Raw genomic sequence first — 16,775 nt, 5'->3', positions numbered from 1 at the left:
CGTAAATTGCCTTGATGAAAAAGGGCTAGCTATATCATAAATCATACAAATACACAGTACTCACAAACAGTGTAGACAAAAAGTGGGTGGATCATCGACAAACTACATGATGCCATGAGAGAGAGAGTTGGTAAAAGGCAGTCAAGTGGTGCTAGTGGGTCACGTAACAATAACAAAATTGGTAGACATGTTCAGATTACCCTCACACTACTTTATTTTGTAAATAGGTGCTTAAGGAAATAGACACATATTCTCATATTATATGCATTCTGTACCACATTCCTAAAATGTTTTCAAATATAAATGAAATAGGATGGAAAAAAATACATAATGTATATCTTTTTTTAATTTACAGTGAAAATATGACAATATGGCATTTGATTTGATTGTTAGACTGACTTTAATTGTTAGAAATGTTAAGTCATAAGGGGCTGCCCTCTGCACTAGAACAGGACAAATCCTTATTTTAAGGGTATAATATTATATAATATAAGATAGATAGATAGATAGATAGATAGATAGATAGATAGATAGATAGATAGATAGATAGATAGATAGATAGATAGATAGATAGGAAACAAAGCAAAACAAGAATGTATGTGCATGCCTCGAATGCCTCTTATTTAATCCTTGACAGTCAAAGAGTAGTCAACCGTATTCGTGGAATGTCCAATAAATTGTCACCGCATAAATAAATTATGTAACGTTAACGTGACAGATAAGCGAAAATAAAACAGCCAAATGGTTCTGCTGTCTAAGATGGAGACAAGCCGGGTATTTGTTCGCCATATCCATGGCACTTCATAATAAAGCTTCAATCACCTCTGAAATGCCACGAGATATAAAAATATCTGTCGTATATGTGGAATGTGTGGTTGAAGCTGTACATAGCAGCGTAATAACGCGCCTTTGAGCGTCACATTGACAGTATGCAACACCTCATCTCAAGCTTTTAACGTTACTTAACGAGACAAACTTGAAACCTTGTCATATCAGATTCATCGCTGGCTTAAAAATGTGTCGATAAAGTATATAACATACCTATAAATCAAGCTGCTTAATTTGAAGGTCGGTGCGTAATGCTTGTGCAGCTCCAGCACAGCTGTGTTCACCAAGACTCGATGCTTGTCATTGTCAGTTCCTTAAGAAAAGCAAAGGAGGGCGGACCAAACATGGAGAGAGTTCGCTTACCTGATGCGCTGAAACGCGGCGAAATTATAAAGGATTCCCTCCTAACTGAATCTCCCTCTGGAAATCGCGTTAGTTATTTCAATCCTGTGACCACAACTTTTGCATGGGTCCAAAACACATTTAAAGGGGAAGGCAGCCTACTCTATCATGAAACCAGGAAGACTTATTCTCGGCCGAGAAAAGTAAATGTGCCCTTAAATGGAAGAGGCGGATCGGGAGTAATTCGCCTATTAAAGAGACAGACACACGCTGCTTGGCTAATCGGGGGACTGATCGGTAACGTCATTTCTTATAAAATACCCACACACTTTAACTGGCTCTGAATTTATTTCGACATTATATAAACAACAAAAACGTAAATGTAAAACAACACTGACCAACTAAAATGGGGGTTCAGCTCACTACTCCATTGTCTTTACCACATTAAATATAACTATTATAGGGGAAATAGTCTATGCTTTTAATTGACATTATTATTGTGAATATTAACATGACTTAACTAAATAAATGGTAACCCCATATCACCCATGTACTGCTACACTAGTAAGTAGGTCTGTCAGAGGGGAAATGATTGGGAATGGGAAGGGTTGGACAAAGCCTTTACTAACCTTTTGTTTTACTGTTGAGCTACAAAACAAAACAAAACTAACTGAAATGAAATGTTTCAATTAAATTTTGCAAATGAATCAGATTTTTTTTTAAATGTACATACTGTCATCAATAGGGGACAAAGCAGAAGACATCAGGGTGCAAACCAAGGCAAATGCAGGTTTAGCATGACTTGTGTATTCAGCATTGAACTCCATTGTCTTATAAATTGAATTTTGTTTATGCTTTTATTGTAATATGTTCGTTAAAATAATATATATTTTCAAAAAAAAAATGATGCATTGGTATGGTTGAAGTATTATTATGAAATAATAAATTAGGAAATTACCCATTGCAATTTTGATGTAATACAGTGTGCTATATTTACTTTCAGCCCACAGCTCTCAATCAAGATTAGATTTTGGCCCTTCATAAGAAAAAGATTGGGCACCCCTGATCTATAGGTTGGTAAACTGATCAATCTGACAGAAACAAAAACAAAGCATTGGTAAATATATTTTCACAATGAAAACATGGACATTTTCGTGAGGGATGGTATACAGTAGCAAAATGCAACGTTGTGAAAAGTAATTGCTAGGAGGAACAGAAACAGGACATGTTTACATAATAATACTATTGTTTATTGTTGACACAACTAAATTTACCCTCATCTTGCAATCCTCATCTTTAAAAAAAAAAAACTGCCTTTCCAAAACTTGCATTCAGAATTCCTGTTAGTGTCATGTAAAGCTCTAGAACGAGGTAAAGTTAGTTTGACGTTTGACATTTATTGGACATTCGGTTTCAAACCAGTTAAATTCTTTGCTCCTCTTATATTTTAAGACAAAAATATGTCAGATAGACATAAATAAGGCATAAATTTGAATATTTTATCTCAAATGGCCTAAGAGTTTAATTCTATTAAGTGTTTACAGTGTACCCGATATACTGAAAATATGAATTCATTACTGTACATAAAATCAACAAAGGAATAACTGTAAAAAACAAAGCTTGTGCATTATAGAGAATAATATTTAAGAATAATATTTAGACAATTTTAGAGCTGATTTGAATATTTTATTTCAAATGGTGTCAGAGTTTAATTCATTTAGGTGTTTACAGTGTATTCAAAGAATGAACGAAAATATGGATTCATTACTGTAAATTAAAACAACAAAGGAATAACTGTATAAAACAAAGCTTGTGCATCATAGAGAATACTATTCAGACAATTTTACAGTTAATTTGAATATTTTATCTCAAATGGTGTCAGAGTTTAATTGACTTTTAACCATTGTGACATGTTATTTTGAAAGGTTATTTTAAAAACATGATAAAATAAATAAAGTGTTAAATCCAAAAACAGAGTATTGTGCAATAGCCAGAATGTTTTTCTGAAGATTTTGGTACTGGCCTTATTGTATAATATCATATGGTTGAATTGTTTAATTTATTCGTATGCTTAATTTTTTTTTATTATTGAGAAATTAAGCCTTGTGCAACATAAAGGGCACATCTTTATGTCTATCTGACATATTTTGGCTCAAATTATAACGGCAGTAAAGAATTTAATTGGTTTAAAACCTAATGTCTAATGAATGTCAAATGTCAAACTAACTTCACCGTGGTATGCTCTAGCAAGCATTCTGCATACTAGTGGGTCTAAAATATTTAATTCAAAAGTTATTTCCAATTTTCAGATTTACAGGCCACGAATGTCTAGGTCACAAATTTACACCATAGGCAGGGAGCTACCAATGACTAGGTCTCAAATGGAGCACTAAAACTCACACTGCGGGCTAGTGTAAAATATTCAAAGTGTGCCAAATGGAACATTCTGCTTAAAGGAAGAATTCTACTAAATACTCAAAAGATCTTTTACAAATATTGACACACTCCTCACACAATGAATGATGTGCAAACACTGTGCTCATTTAGTTTCTATGGAACAAGAAGTGACAGGAAGGCTGCATTCAAAATTGAACGCAGCTACTGTATACTGGACCTACAATCAGCTTGAATATGTGATTTCTGAATATGTGTAGGTTATAAGTCATAATGATGCTCGAAATGTGTCCAATTCATGTAAATAACTATAAAAACAATTACTAAGGTACTGTAGAGGTGATGAGACAAAAATATAAAATCTTAAGATGTCCTACAACAAGTTTATCTGTTAGCTAGTTGGAGTTATGTTGTAATTTAGGCTATACACACATAGCTCAGCATCTTGGTGTTCTTAAAGGGCTTCATTTGCACTTACACTTCAAAATAAAAGCAATATATTTCATTAAAATTAATATTATAAATCTTTCTAAATGTTGGATATACAGTTCATTTATTTGTCTTGTGGAAAGCACGGGAAACACCCTGATTTATTCAGTCATTATCAAGCACTTACAAACTTGTTTGGGATAATTGAAATCTAAATCTCTAGTAAACGACCACAGTGCAGCAGCGCCCTCATCCGTCCTGCTGCGTAATAACAATAGAAGAGCTGCAAATCCGACTAGTGGTAGAAATCTGTGCAGAGACTCCACTCGCATTTGAAGGTTTTACTGCGTGGGATTCACTGCTTGCGACTACTCTGTCAGAGTTAGTTATCCGAACGATTACTCTGGAAATATCTGAATTTATCTTGGGTTAAGTTTTTATATTAACATTTAAATCATTCTCCGCTGGCATCCAATACAATGCTCAAATGTATTATTCTTTTTGTTGAGCTGTTCATCATTTATCAGGCTCTGGGTGATAACACTGAGGGTAAGACATCTTTATTTTCTCATTCTTTATATACACACTGAATTAAATCATGTAGAACTGTATTCTACACAAGCTTTCTGATTAGTTGTGTTTTTCGTAAAAGGCTTAACATGAAAAACAGCTGTGATTTTGTTTACTTTAGCATTATGGTTATGGACTATCGGGTCTTAGCGGAGAAATGGAGATTTTTATTTAGGATTTTTTTAGGATTTAATGAAACTAAACTTAGACGAAATAACTTTTAAACTTCTGGATGCTAATTATGTTTTATAGATCCTTACATATTCTCACTGACACTCTCAATTACAAATACTCTCAGTTAATCTGGGATGGTTTGGATTGATGAATGATTCACACTTCAGAGGAATTAGTGACGTGCGTTTGGCAAAATGAGCAGTTTTACCAAAATCACAGACATAAACATCTTCTTAGTTTTGTCCATTAGGCGTTTATTGTTACCAGAAACATATTATTGACATGCTGACTGATGTATGATGCCTATACTGTCCTGTAATTACAACCCAGTGACCCAGAAAATGAATGAGTGTGAGTTTAGCATTTGTGAAAGAAAGATCCCTAATTTGACCTTTTAAAGGAAGAACTTTACTCCTGTGTAACCTTTGGGTTTACCACCCCTGAGGCGTAACAAGAAATAACAAAAAAAGAGGGAAAAAATCATGAATATGCTACGAGATTGAAATGATTAGCCAAAACAAATGAGTTTACTCAAAATATTTATTGCCAGAGTCTTACATATTTACCTGATTAAAATTGGTTTGGCTTCTGCACAGTTGCAAATAGCTGAAATAAATGAGAACAACATTTTTCCCTTCACACAAACTGGAAAGTTTTCCCTTGAGGAACGGCATCATAATGTTTTCCAGGTAGAGTAAAGCAGTCTGGGTATTGACAAACGTTGAGTCAAAGTCTTGGTATGTTACAACTTTATAGACTCTAGACAGCTGCAGTCAGTCTCTTTGAGGAGGATTTCAGCATTTATACATTTAAAAAGAATGTATTTAAAATATGGCCATCTGTCCAGGAAGTTTCCATGTCTTCAGGCTTTATCGGCTGGGATGTGCTCCAGCATCCCTGCGACCGTAGATTGGACAGGCGGTTTAGGAACTGAATGGATGGATGTTTTTGAAATGAGATTCCGCAAGGCCTGGCAGCATCATTGCATACGGTTATCCTCTTTGCATATGCATCATTGGCGAAGATTCAGATCTTCTGTTGCTCAGACTTGTCCCATTTTCTTACAACTGTACAAGAAAACAGTGAGTTCTTAAATAAGAGCTTGTCTTGGTCCAAAGGAGACACCCTGGACAAGTGGTCAGCTCAATAACTGATAATCATTCCTAAAAACATAATAAGTCCATTTCTTTCAGGGTTGTCACAATCATTGATAATCTGGAAAGTGGCTTTGTCTGCATGAAAACAAAACAAAAAACTTGATTCAATAAAGATATAAATGTTACTCAAATCTAAACCTAATAATTTCAGAAACACTGAGAATAGCTGAAATAAAATTTTAAAGTAAAGAATTAAGTTAAAATAAATAAAAAGACAAAATTAATGCTTTAAATTAAACTAAACTGATATGGCAATAGGATTTTTAGACTAGGGAAAATAAAAAAATCCCAAAGATTTAGAATGAAATAATGTAATGGTGTATAAATAATACTACTATAAAATACGCTACACTCACTGGCCACTTTATTAGGCACAAATTACTAGTACCAGGTTGGACCACCTTTTGCCTTTAGAACTGCCTTAATCCATCATGGGATACAAGGTACTGGATATATTCCTCAGTGATTTTGGTCCATATTGACATGATAGCATCACACAGTTGCTGCAGATTTGTCGGCTGCACATCCATGATGCAATTCTCACGTTCCACCACATCCCAATGTTGCTCTATTGGGATTGGAATCTGGTGACTGCGGAGGCCATTTGAGTACAGTGAACTCATTGTCATGTTCAAGATCAGTCTGAGATGATTTGCGCTTTATGACATGGCGTGTTATCCTGGGAAAGTAGCCATGGAAGATGGGTACACTAGTCATAAAGGGATGGACATGGTCAGCAATAATACTCAGGTAGGCTGTAGGTGTCTGACCCTACAATCTGAATGTTGCAGCGGAAATCAAGACTCATCAGACTAGGCTGTGTTTTTCCAATCTTCTATTGTCCAATATTGGTGAGTCAATGCAAATTGTAGCCTCAGTTTCCTGTTCTTAGGTGACAGGAGTGGCACCCGGTCTGGTCTTCTGCTGCTGTAGCCCATTCGCCTTAAGGCAGGAAGTGTTGTGCATTTAAAAATGCTCTTCAGCATGCCTCGGTTGTAACGAGTGGTTATTTGAGTTACTGTTGCCTTTCTATCAGCTCAAACCAGGCTGACCATTCTCATCTGACCTCTGGCATCAACAAGGCATTTGCACCCACAGAACTGGATGTTTTCTCTTTTTTGACCATTCTCTGTAAATTTTAGAGATGGTTGTGCGTGAAAATCCCAGTAGATCAGCAGTTTCTGAAATACTCGGACCAGCCCATCTGGAACCAACAACCATGCCACGTTCAAAGTCACTCAAATCACCTTTGTTCACCATTCTGATGCTCGATTTGAACTGCAGCAGATTTTCTTGACCATGTCTACATGCCTAAATGCATTGAGTTTCTGTTATGTGATTGGCTGATTTGAAATTTGTGTTAACGAGGAGTTGGACAGGTGTACCTAATAAAGTGGCCGGTAAGTGTATCTCTTCCATAGACACTCAGCTCCTCCTGTTAGACATTCTCTATAAATCTCTGTTTTCAAAAATCCTAATCCAGTAAACACGGACGTGCAAACCCTGACTTGGCTGGATCTGAATTTGTGTGTGTGTGTGTGTGTGTGCAGACTCAGAGAGTTGCAACTTTTGGCAGATGTGTTTTTGGCATTTGCTGAAACAAGTTCTGTCCTAGCTTTCAGGTTACGCACTGTACAGTACTCAGCTTTTTATGTTTGCATTAACAAACTTCACAGTATATTTTCCCCTGAAATAAAAGTTTTTTTATAGGCAACACTGACTTTGATAGACTTAAAGGTTTCCTCAAAAATGTCTACGCATATGAAACCAGAAAAAAAAAGTGTGTGATTGGAAAGAATGATGATGGTGGTGGTTGTGCTTCATGGAAACAACAACAAGGGTGGTCGGGGATCTTTTTCTCTATGGCTGAGGCCGCAGGACACTGATGAGGCAGCTGATTTGCTGCTGTGATGTGCCTGCCAAACTTTTAGAAGATCACTTTTAGAGGACTTATTTGAGATCAAAGCCTAAACTTTTATATTGGCTTTCAGGCTCAGAGTTTTATCCTCATGACAGTGGTAAAGTTGTGCATCATTTATTTGGAAATCTAGGACCAGATTTTCTAAACAGGGAAAATATTTGGTGAAATGACTTTATGCATTGTGAATTGAAAACACCAAATACCATTTGTTATTTGTAAACAAATAGTCAAATTAAATAAAAAAATAAATAATTGAAATTTGGACAAAATGTTATCAACATTTTTGATTAAAACCAATATTAACATTTTACTCAAACCATACCTAATTAACTCAGGCAGTGAGTTTTTAAATGGTCTCTTTTTGTTTTTCTCCATTGCTTCATATAATAGATGAGGGCTGCACAATATATCGTTTTAACATCGATATTGCAATAAGTGCATCTGGAATAGTCACATCTTAGGATATGCAATGTTGAGGAGCCGGATTAGTTGATCAGAATCAAAAGGTCAAAACACATGAGATTTGTGGGGAGACACTGCAGAATTGAACCATAATATAGTAAAAGTTTAAAATGGTTATGATTTTAGGGCATTTGTGAGGATTTTAAGAGTTTGAAGAGAACATAAAGAAGCTTAATAAAGATATATTTTATTGAATTATTTATTTGATGAAGATTATGCAATGCTCTTTTACATTTGATCATTCAATTTCTTTACCGAATACTGATAGACTCTCCCCAGAAAACCATAAAGCACTGTTTATTTAACTTTAACATGTGCTCCACGGCATTTATTTATGACTGTAGTTTGTTAATTATTTGTATATAATCAATTTCATAGAATAGATTTATATTGTTCTCCCATACAAAATCACCCCAATCAATCTAAAGTAATGGCTTTCCAAATACAGGGTGGGCCATTTATATGGATACACCTTAATAAAATGGGAATGGTTGGTGATATTAACGTCCTGTTTGTGGCACATTAGTATATGTGAGGGGGCAAACTTTGCAAGATGGGTGGTGACCATGGTGGCCGTTTTGAAGTCAGCCATCTTGGATCCAACTTTTGTTTTTTCAATAGGAAGAGGGTCATTTGACACATCAAACTTACTGAGAATTTCACAAGAAAAACAATCAAGTGGATTTTTCACTAAATAATTTTTTTAAGGTTAAAATGTTTAAAGTTAAAATATAAACTGGAAATATGAGATTAATTATCATAGGCATTAAGAAATAATACAGTAGTTTATAAAATATTTTTATTTAATAAATGCTCAATAATCTCTACAAAAGTTTGCTTTCAAGCTCAGCAATTACGTATGACACTGGTGAAGTTGTGCATCATTTATTTGGATATATAGGATCAGTTTTACAAAATAAGGAAATATTTTGTGGATTTTTTTTTCAGTTAAATTTGCTTTTAAATTCACAATACTTAAAATTGATAAATATCTGAAGAAAAATCTGGTCACACTTTACAATAAGGCTTCATTGGTTAATGCATTTACTAGCATGAAATAATTATAATAATTATATAACTTGGGACCCTTAAAACGTTTAGTTAACCATAATTATTAGTGCTTTTGTTTTTAACTAATGCTTAATTGTAAACAAATTAATCATTATTTGATACTTAATTAATGCATTATTTTGGACCCTTAAAATAAAGTGTTACCGAATTTATAATACCGAGTCATAAAAAATTCTGAAATCTCAAAATCCAAATTTTAGGCCTTAAAAAGGTCTTAAATTTACTGCAATATTGTGCTATAGGTCTTAAATCTTTTTTTAAACAGGTCTTAATTTTTCTTTGTTTATGTATTGCTACTCAATCTGGCCAAAACCCATACAATTACCAATAAAACATTAAACTTTTTATTCAAAAAGTCATTTTTAACTCTGTTTATCATAATGGTTTAATTATTGTCCTTACAATAACATTTGTTTAAAAGTGCTCCATGTATTTACTGCTAACAAAACCGACCTGGACAGATTGTTGTGCATAGATTTAGTTTATTGTAGTCTTTAAAACTTTTAAAACACATGTTCATTTTATTTATTTATTTCTAAGTAAGTTTATGTTGGGAAAAAAGTGTATAGCTTCATTTTACACAATATTTAAAATAGTTTGCTAAGAAATAAAATTTAAATATATGTATATATATATATATTGTTAATGTAATTTGAGAAATGCCTTAGCCTTTAGCCCTTTATGAGTCTAAATTTAATTCATAATGGTCTAAAAAATGTCTTAAAAAGTTTTAAATTTAACTCTGTGACTCCTGCAGAAACCCTGTAATAATAGTTTAATGTTTACTAATGCATTATTAAAATGTAAAATGTATGATTGTTGACATTAGTTAATGCACTGTGAGTTAGCATGAACTAACAATAACTGTATTTTCCGCTAACTAACATGAACAAATACTGTAATACATGCACTGTTCATGTTAGTAAATGCAACATATTATAGAGTGCTGTCAAACTTGAGTTAAAAAGCTTTGAAAGCAATGAAAATCACTACAAAATTACTAAAACTCAAATTTCAAATGTACACTGGAAATATATGAAAAAAACAAGCAAAATAAATATTATTATAAATAAGCGATAGTTTTAAATTGTATAAATAATACCTCTTCAAAAAACACCTCTATAAACATTTGCTTTCAGGCTCAACATTTACTTATCATGACACCAATGAAGTTGTGCATGAGGATGAGATTTACCACACCCCTCAGTTGGACTACAAACGTAAGTAGGCTCACAAATACAACCGACAGTATGTCTAAAAGCGAAGTCTATACTTACATTAAACCCATTTGTCTGGCAGATCCGCAGTGGTGTCATAGACTCAAACTCACCAGCGGGGAGGTGTCCTGTACGTCACCTCGAGGAGGTCGCCACCACAGCACACTTGGTACTCGCTGCATGCTGTCCTGTGATCGTGGATATAAACGACTGGGACGATCATCAGTGCAGTGCATGCCGAACCGCCGCTGGTCTGGAAGTGCTCTCTGTCGAAGTAAGTCTACTTAAAAGGTAGCATAACAATTAAAAACTCATAAGGGTGATTCAATAATTGGAGGTTTTGCATTTCAAGTAAAACAAATTGGAAAAAGTAAGTACATTTGTTACATACTGTCAACATTGTTACTCTTACAGGGGAAAAAAAAAAACACTTAAACAACCCACTTTTGATGTTTATCTTTAAGTCTGAATATTTTCTCAGTGAATGCAAACATTGGATCTTATATCAATGAGGAACAAATTATATATATATATATATATATATTTATTAGGGCTGCATGATATTAGAAAAAATAGACTTTGTGACTTTTTACAATACAAATACAATTTCACCACATGACTTAAATAGCTCTATTTGGAAAATCATTACTTTAGACTGATTGGGATGATTTTATATGGGAGTCAAATATAATTATATTCTATGTATAAAAATCTATGTACATATAATAAACTAATAATAAATAAACACAATGGAGCACATGCTAAAGCTTTACGGTTTTCCGGGTAGAGTCTAACAGTATTCAGGTACAGGAACTGAATTATCAAATGTAAAATTCTATAAATTATTCAATAAAATGCATCTTTATTGAACTGCTTTATGCTCGTTGTGCTCTTTTAAAATCCTCACAAATGCCTTAAAACACATAAACATTTTAAACTTTCACTCTATAATGGTTAAATTCTGCAGTGTCTCTCCACAAATCTCATGTGTTTTGACCTTTGGATTCTGATCAACTCTAATCCCAACTCAGCGTTGCATATCCTGATTCACAAATTGCAATATCGATGCTCAGACAATATATTGTCCATTTAAAAAATAAATAAATAAATTATAAATAATTTATTTATTTATTTTTTAAATGGACAATATATTGTCTGAGCATCGATATTGCAATTTGTGAATCTGTATTCTGAAATCTGAATCTGAAAAATATTTGATTATACTTTTGTTTTGGAAAGATTTCATTTATTTCATTTCATTTTAAAAAGCCCTAAATTAAAAAAAAACCATTTAGGGCTTTTTAAAATGAAATGAAATAAATGAAATCTTTCCAAAACAAAAGTATAATCAAATATTTTGATCTATCAATAACACAATAACACACAATGGAAAAAATACACAAATTCAGACAACACAGAATCACATTAGTCTATTTACAGTTTTTCTCAGTCACTTTAGTACATTTCTCAGATCAGAATTGAAATTTTGCAAAACAGTAAGTAAATTTCTTAAAACAACGCGTACAAATAGCAAAACACCTTGGATTACCTGCAAAAGCCAGCCTCTTGCTAAAATTTTTTAGTTCATCTCTCAAAACTACATTCCTGTGTTAATACAAGTGTCAGTGTCGTCAGAATTAAAAGTCCTTTTGTCATTGTGTACGGATAAGACAGTCTTAGTTGTGTTGTCAATATAATAGTGTACTCTGGAGCGGTGTTCTGGAGTAAACTATTTTTTTGTTGTTGTTGCTGTTTGTACTGTAATTTGTTGGCAGATCATGTCAATGTGACACAAAAAGGAAAATACACAACACTGCATAGAACAAAGAAAAACATAAGTAAAAATGTGAACATTTTATTAGAAAAAGTCAAGATTCACTAGAGAGAAATATACAAATTTAGGACAGATTTAGATAATGGAAATGTATAGACCAATTACCATGTTTGTAAACATTCAGGATGCGTGCGCAGGGCGGTGGCAGAAAGAAACATGGAGCACTAGCATTTACTGCGAGGGAATGACATCTTATGCAAAAGACAAGGAAAGAAGACAGAGTTAACGTTATACAAGGCCTGGGTAATTACACATAGTGTGAACTTACCGGATATAACATGAGAACTGCAGTGTCAAGCATTTCTTAATTAGGTCGTCACTCGTCACTTCATTCAGCTCCCTTTAGCCAAAGACGTCTGCAGTTGGCAGTAAAGCAGTGTGGTGTATGGTAAAAGTTACGCTTTCAATTTTTGGACTTCGAATTTGGTATCCTACCGCACAACACAACATCTTTACTATTGCAGCCGGTCTTTTTTTTCTTTGTCACATCATGTGTGACATAGGTTGGTAATTGGTCTATAGAAAAATACATTGTGACAAAATATTATGCCAGCTTGTTAAAGCATTTTGCATGTAAAGACTTATGCTATAAACTAATGCCTAAATGTTGTGGCGGTGAGACTATTCAGACAGAGACCATTATAATCCATTTTGATCAACATGACATAAGCAATTGATAACGTAGGAAACAGCAGAGTACAAAAGCATTTGCAACCTGTTTAAAGAAATGAGAATCAGCTTTTTTGATGTGCACAACTGTCACAATAATCTGAAGATTGAACAAGTAGTTTTGAGAATTTTAATTCTGATCTGAGAATTGGACCAAAGCGTTTGAGAAAAACTATAACACACAGAAAAATCTAACATTAGGTCCCACTTAATATTAAGTGGCCTTAAATAATATGAAATTACGCTTAAATCAGTGATTTGTTACAATGTATTTATTGTGTAAATACATGTTTTTACATTGTATTTATGTTTTGATTTAATTAATGTTTTATTAAATTAATTACATTTATAATTACAACACTGTTGACCATCCCTTATACCATAACCCACCCTTAAACCTACACAAATTACCAAATCTGTCCCTAACACAAAGGTAGTCTACCTTTGTGTTTATTTTTGACGTAAGTACCTAATAGTTAACTTCACTTAATATAAAATGGGACCTCTATATTTTATGGTCTGTAATGGACATGACAAGGCTCACTTCACACAGAAAGCAAATAATGACTTTGAACACCAGATGTACCTGCAATTATAAAACCCCTCACATAGTCCTTTGATTCTGAGCGAAGCATGAATTAAGCAGCTGCTGCAGTGAACTAGACCTGAATGTTGTGTTTATATTTTGTCTGAATCTCTCAGGGATACGTTGCCAGGTTCTGTCTGTGATTGACCACGGTATGTACAGTTGTAATCGGGATTTTGTGGTGGACTCCAGGTGTGACTACACCTGTGATGAAGGCTATCAGATTGAGGGCGATCGCTACCGCTTGTGCCAAGAAGATGGAAAGTGGAGCGGCACAGAACCTACATGTACAGGTAATGTAAAATTATCATTTTGAAAGTCCAAAAATTTACAAAGTAGGTTAAATTTATCAAAACAAAGGAAATCTCATAAAACAAAGCTTTAATCAGATTTTTTGAAGCAACTAGTCTGAACATGTTAAAGGCTATATAAATACTTCAGCCAAAAAAAAAAAAAAAAGTTGTTTTTTTTTTTTTTTTTGGAAGAACTCTGATTTTGGCTTAAATTGCAGTCCTTGATGATGAAAAAATAATAATAATAAAACTCACTTGATGGCTACCAGCACTTTGAGAGTCAAAAAATACATATACAGGCAAAACAAAATTGATATCTGTGGCTCCTGATGATACTTTGAGATCTTATGAAGCACAACAATCTGTCATGTAATAAAAATGTACACATGTGAGAGAAAACACAGAATATACCTCTTATTCAGCATACACTACACCAGAGATGCCCAAAGTAGGGCCCCTGGGCCTAAGTTAGCCCATGCTAACCTTTGATTTGGCCCACCATTCCATTTGAGTAGAGAGGGAGAATGATGAGCAAACATGATGGAAATCGTCATTTTGAATTCAATGCAACCTTTTGTTTGTTTGTTTGTTTTGTAATTTATTTTGTTTTGTAAATGAGTCAAATTTTTAAAAATAGAAATAGTCAATCGACAGATAGAGGACAATAGCAGGTGCAGCTTAGTGTATTCAGCATTGAACTCTATGATGTTACTAACGGGATTGTTGATGTTTTTACTCTAATAAACTCATAATTTTTCACCGCATTCGTTAATATAACTCAAAGCAATGTTTTATATTTATTTCTAAATATTAGGAAACAAATTAGAAAATTACTTATGGAAGTTTTCATGTAATACACTTTGGTTTATTTACCTTCGGCCAACAGCCATCAGCCAAATTTAGTTTTTCGCCCTTCGTAAGAAAAGGTTTGGGCACCCCTGCACTACACATTTGGTGTCAAAAGAATTGACCGATAGGTTTCAGATGCCATTATGCAATTATTTACACACATTTTTAATAAATCAGAATGTAACATTTGATTAAATATGCACTTTCAGATTATGACCCTCCCAAACTGAAATGTCCTTTGTCCAGAGAGAAGGTAGCAGAACCAGGAAAACTAACCGTCATGGTTTCCTGGGATCGTCCTGTAGCTAAAGATACCGCTGACCGAGCATTACGGTATGTGGATCACGTTTTATGCAAGACATTCCAGTTCTTTTTAAAGAGACCACGTTGCTGGCCGTAAATGATCTTTTGGTAATCTCTCATTAGGGTTTTGCGAAATGGACCAGAGTCGGGATCTGACTTTCCTGAAGGAACACATGTGATTCGATATAAAGCCTATGACCAGGCTGGCAACATGGCGACCTGCAAGTTTAATGTGCATGTTGAAGGTAAAACCAGTATAGAATTGTGATTTTTATTCGAAATTTGACATAGTGTCAACTAAAACACGAAGAGAGGATGTCCCATAGAGTTGCTTCTTCCCTTTTTAAAAAAAACAAACAGCCAATAGCGTTTAGTTTTTCTCACAGCTCTGCCAGTGAGAGCAGTTGAGCTCAAGCACATCAAATGAAAAGCAAAAGAAAATTGTCTTGAAGGGGGCGGGGCATGTCAGATACTAGACAGCATTTGATTGGTTTAAGTTTTGATGAAAAACAAAAGTATGACGTGTTTTGAAAAAATCCATTTCTGCGGAAGTGACAAACTGCAAGCTTGGGTGTTTATATCTTATAAATGTGAATTTGTCACCAATTTAAAGCAAACTAGACATCCGTAAGAATAACATACTGATTGTTACATCTAAAAAGCTTAGATGAAAACACTGTCATCTACTCATGTTGTTCCAAATTGCAACTTTCTTTACTCTAACCAGTTCCTCAGATCAGTTTGACCTGAAAGCATTTTTTTAAATATTGAGGGATGGATGAAGGTTAAATGAAAACACAAATATTGAACCAAATATTGAAAAAAAAATTATATATGTGTATATATATATATATATATATATATATATATATATATATATGTGTGTGTATGTGTGTGTATATATACATATATATACTCTATATACGCTATGTGTGTGTGTGTGTGTGTGTGTGTGTATGTGTATATATATATATATATATATATATATATATATATATATATATATATATATATATATATATATACACACATATACATATACACACACACAGTCTGATGGTTTACATGTCTTTATTGTTATTTTTTTCTCACTCTCTCTCTCTTAGTGAGACGCTGTCCAAAGCTGAAGCCGCCGATGCATGGTTATCTGACATGCTCATCTGATGGGAATAATTATGGGGCTATATGTGAATACCACTGTGATCCTGGCTTTGAAAGGACAGGTTTTGTGACACGTGTTTGTCAGCTTAACCGCAGCTGGTCTGATGAAGCAGCTCAGTGTGTATGTGAGTATGTGCCTTTTTTTATTATTATCATTAATTAAATATTAGCAATTAAAAAAAAAAAAATTATATATTTAATATTTTTATGTATATACACACACACACACACATTTTATTTATTCATTTAATTCTGGTAAGCTTTAAACAGAATACTCCCTCTACTTTAATGAACAAATGTAATTGTATATACACAGAAATCATATTAAATGCAAGTTAAGTGACTAATGCATTAACCCTTTAACTGTCACTTCATTTCATCATCAGGTTTAGACAAAATAAATAAAACAAACGTTTACATACATTTATATTGATATACACTCACCAACACTTTATTAGGTACAACAGGCCAACTACTTGTTAACACAAATTTCTAATTAGCCCAGTTCAAACCTA

The 16,775-nt window shown here is 33.7% G+C and overlaps 2 protein-coding genes across 4 annotated transcripts in view; one reads left to right on the top strand and one right to left on the bottom strand.

Annotated features, from left to right (window-relative positions):
• The window catches only part of si:ch211-203d1.3, a 31,779-nt gene extending 30,416 nt beyond the window's left edge, over positions 1-1,363 (bottom strand). Inside the window, exon 1 of one of the 3 annotated variants that reach the window (XM_087281809.1) lies at positions 1,042-1,363. The gene's annotated coding sequence lies outside the window, so the exon portion shown is untranslated. Of the gene's footprint in view, positions 1-64; positions 181-1,041 lie in introns of those variants that run through there. The other 2 variants (XM_087281808.1, XM_087281810.1) reach the window with 2 other exon arrangements.
• Positions 1,364-4,321: 2,958 nt separating this feature from the next.
• Positions 4,322-16,775, top strand: part of srpx2 (sushi-repeat containing protein X-linked 2) — a 19,218-nt gene continuing 6,764 nt past the window's right edge. The window contains exons 1-7 of the mRNA XM_087281816.1: positions 4,322-4,542; positions 10,488-10,568; positions 10,648-10,839; positions 13,771-13,947; positions 15,006-15,129; positions 15,223-15,344; positions 16,206-16,385. Coding sequence (XP_087137942.1) covers positions 4,473-4,542; positions 10,488-10,568; positions 10,648-10,839; positions 13,771-13,947; positions 15,006-15,129; positions 15,223-15,344; positions 16,206-16,385 — 946 coding nt within the window. The 5' untranslated portion in view covers positions 4,322-4,472. The remainder of the gene's footprint in view (positions 4,543-10,487; positions 10,569-10,647; positions 10,840-13,770; positions 13,948-15,005; positions 15,130-15,222; positions 15,345-16,205; positions 16,386-16,775) is intronic.

This window comes from Danio rerio, chromosome 14, assembly GCF_052040795.2.
Source record: "Danio rerio strain M-AB ecotype USA chromosome 14, GRCz13ab, whole genome shotgun sequence".
NCBI classification, from domain to species: Eukaryota; Metazoa; Chordata; class Actinopteri; order Cypriniformes; family Danionidae; genus Danio; species Danio rerio.
This window is presented reverse-complemented; position numbering and strand designations above follow the sequence as displayed.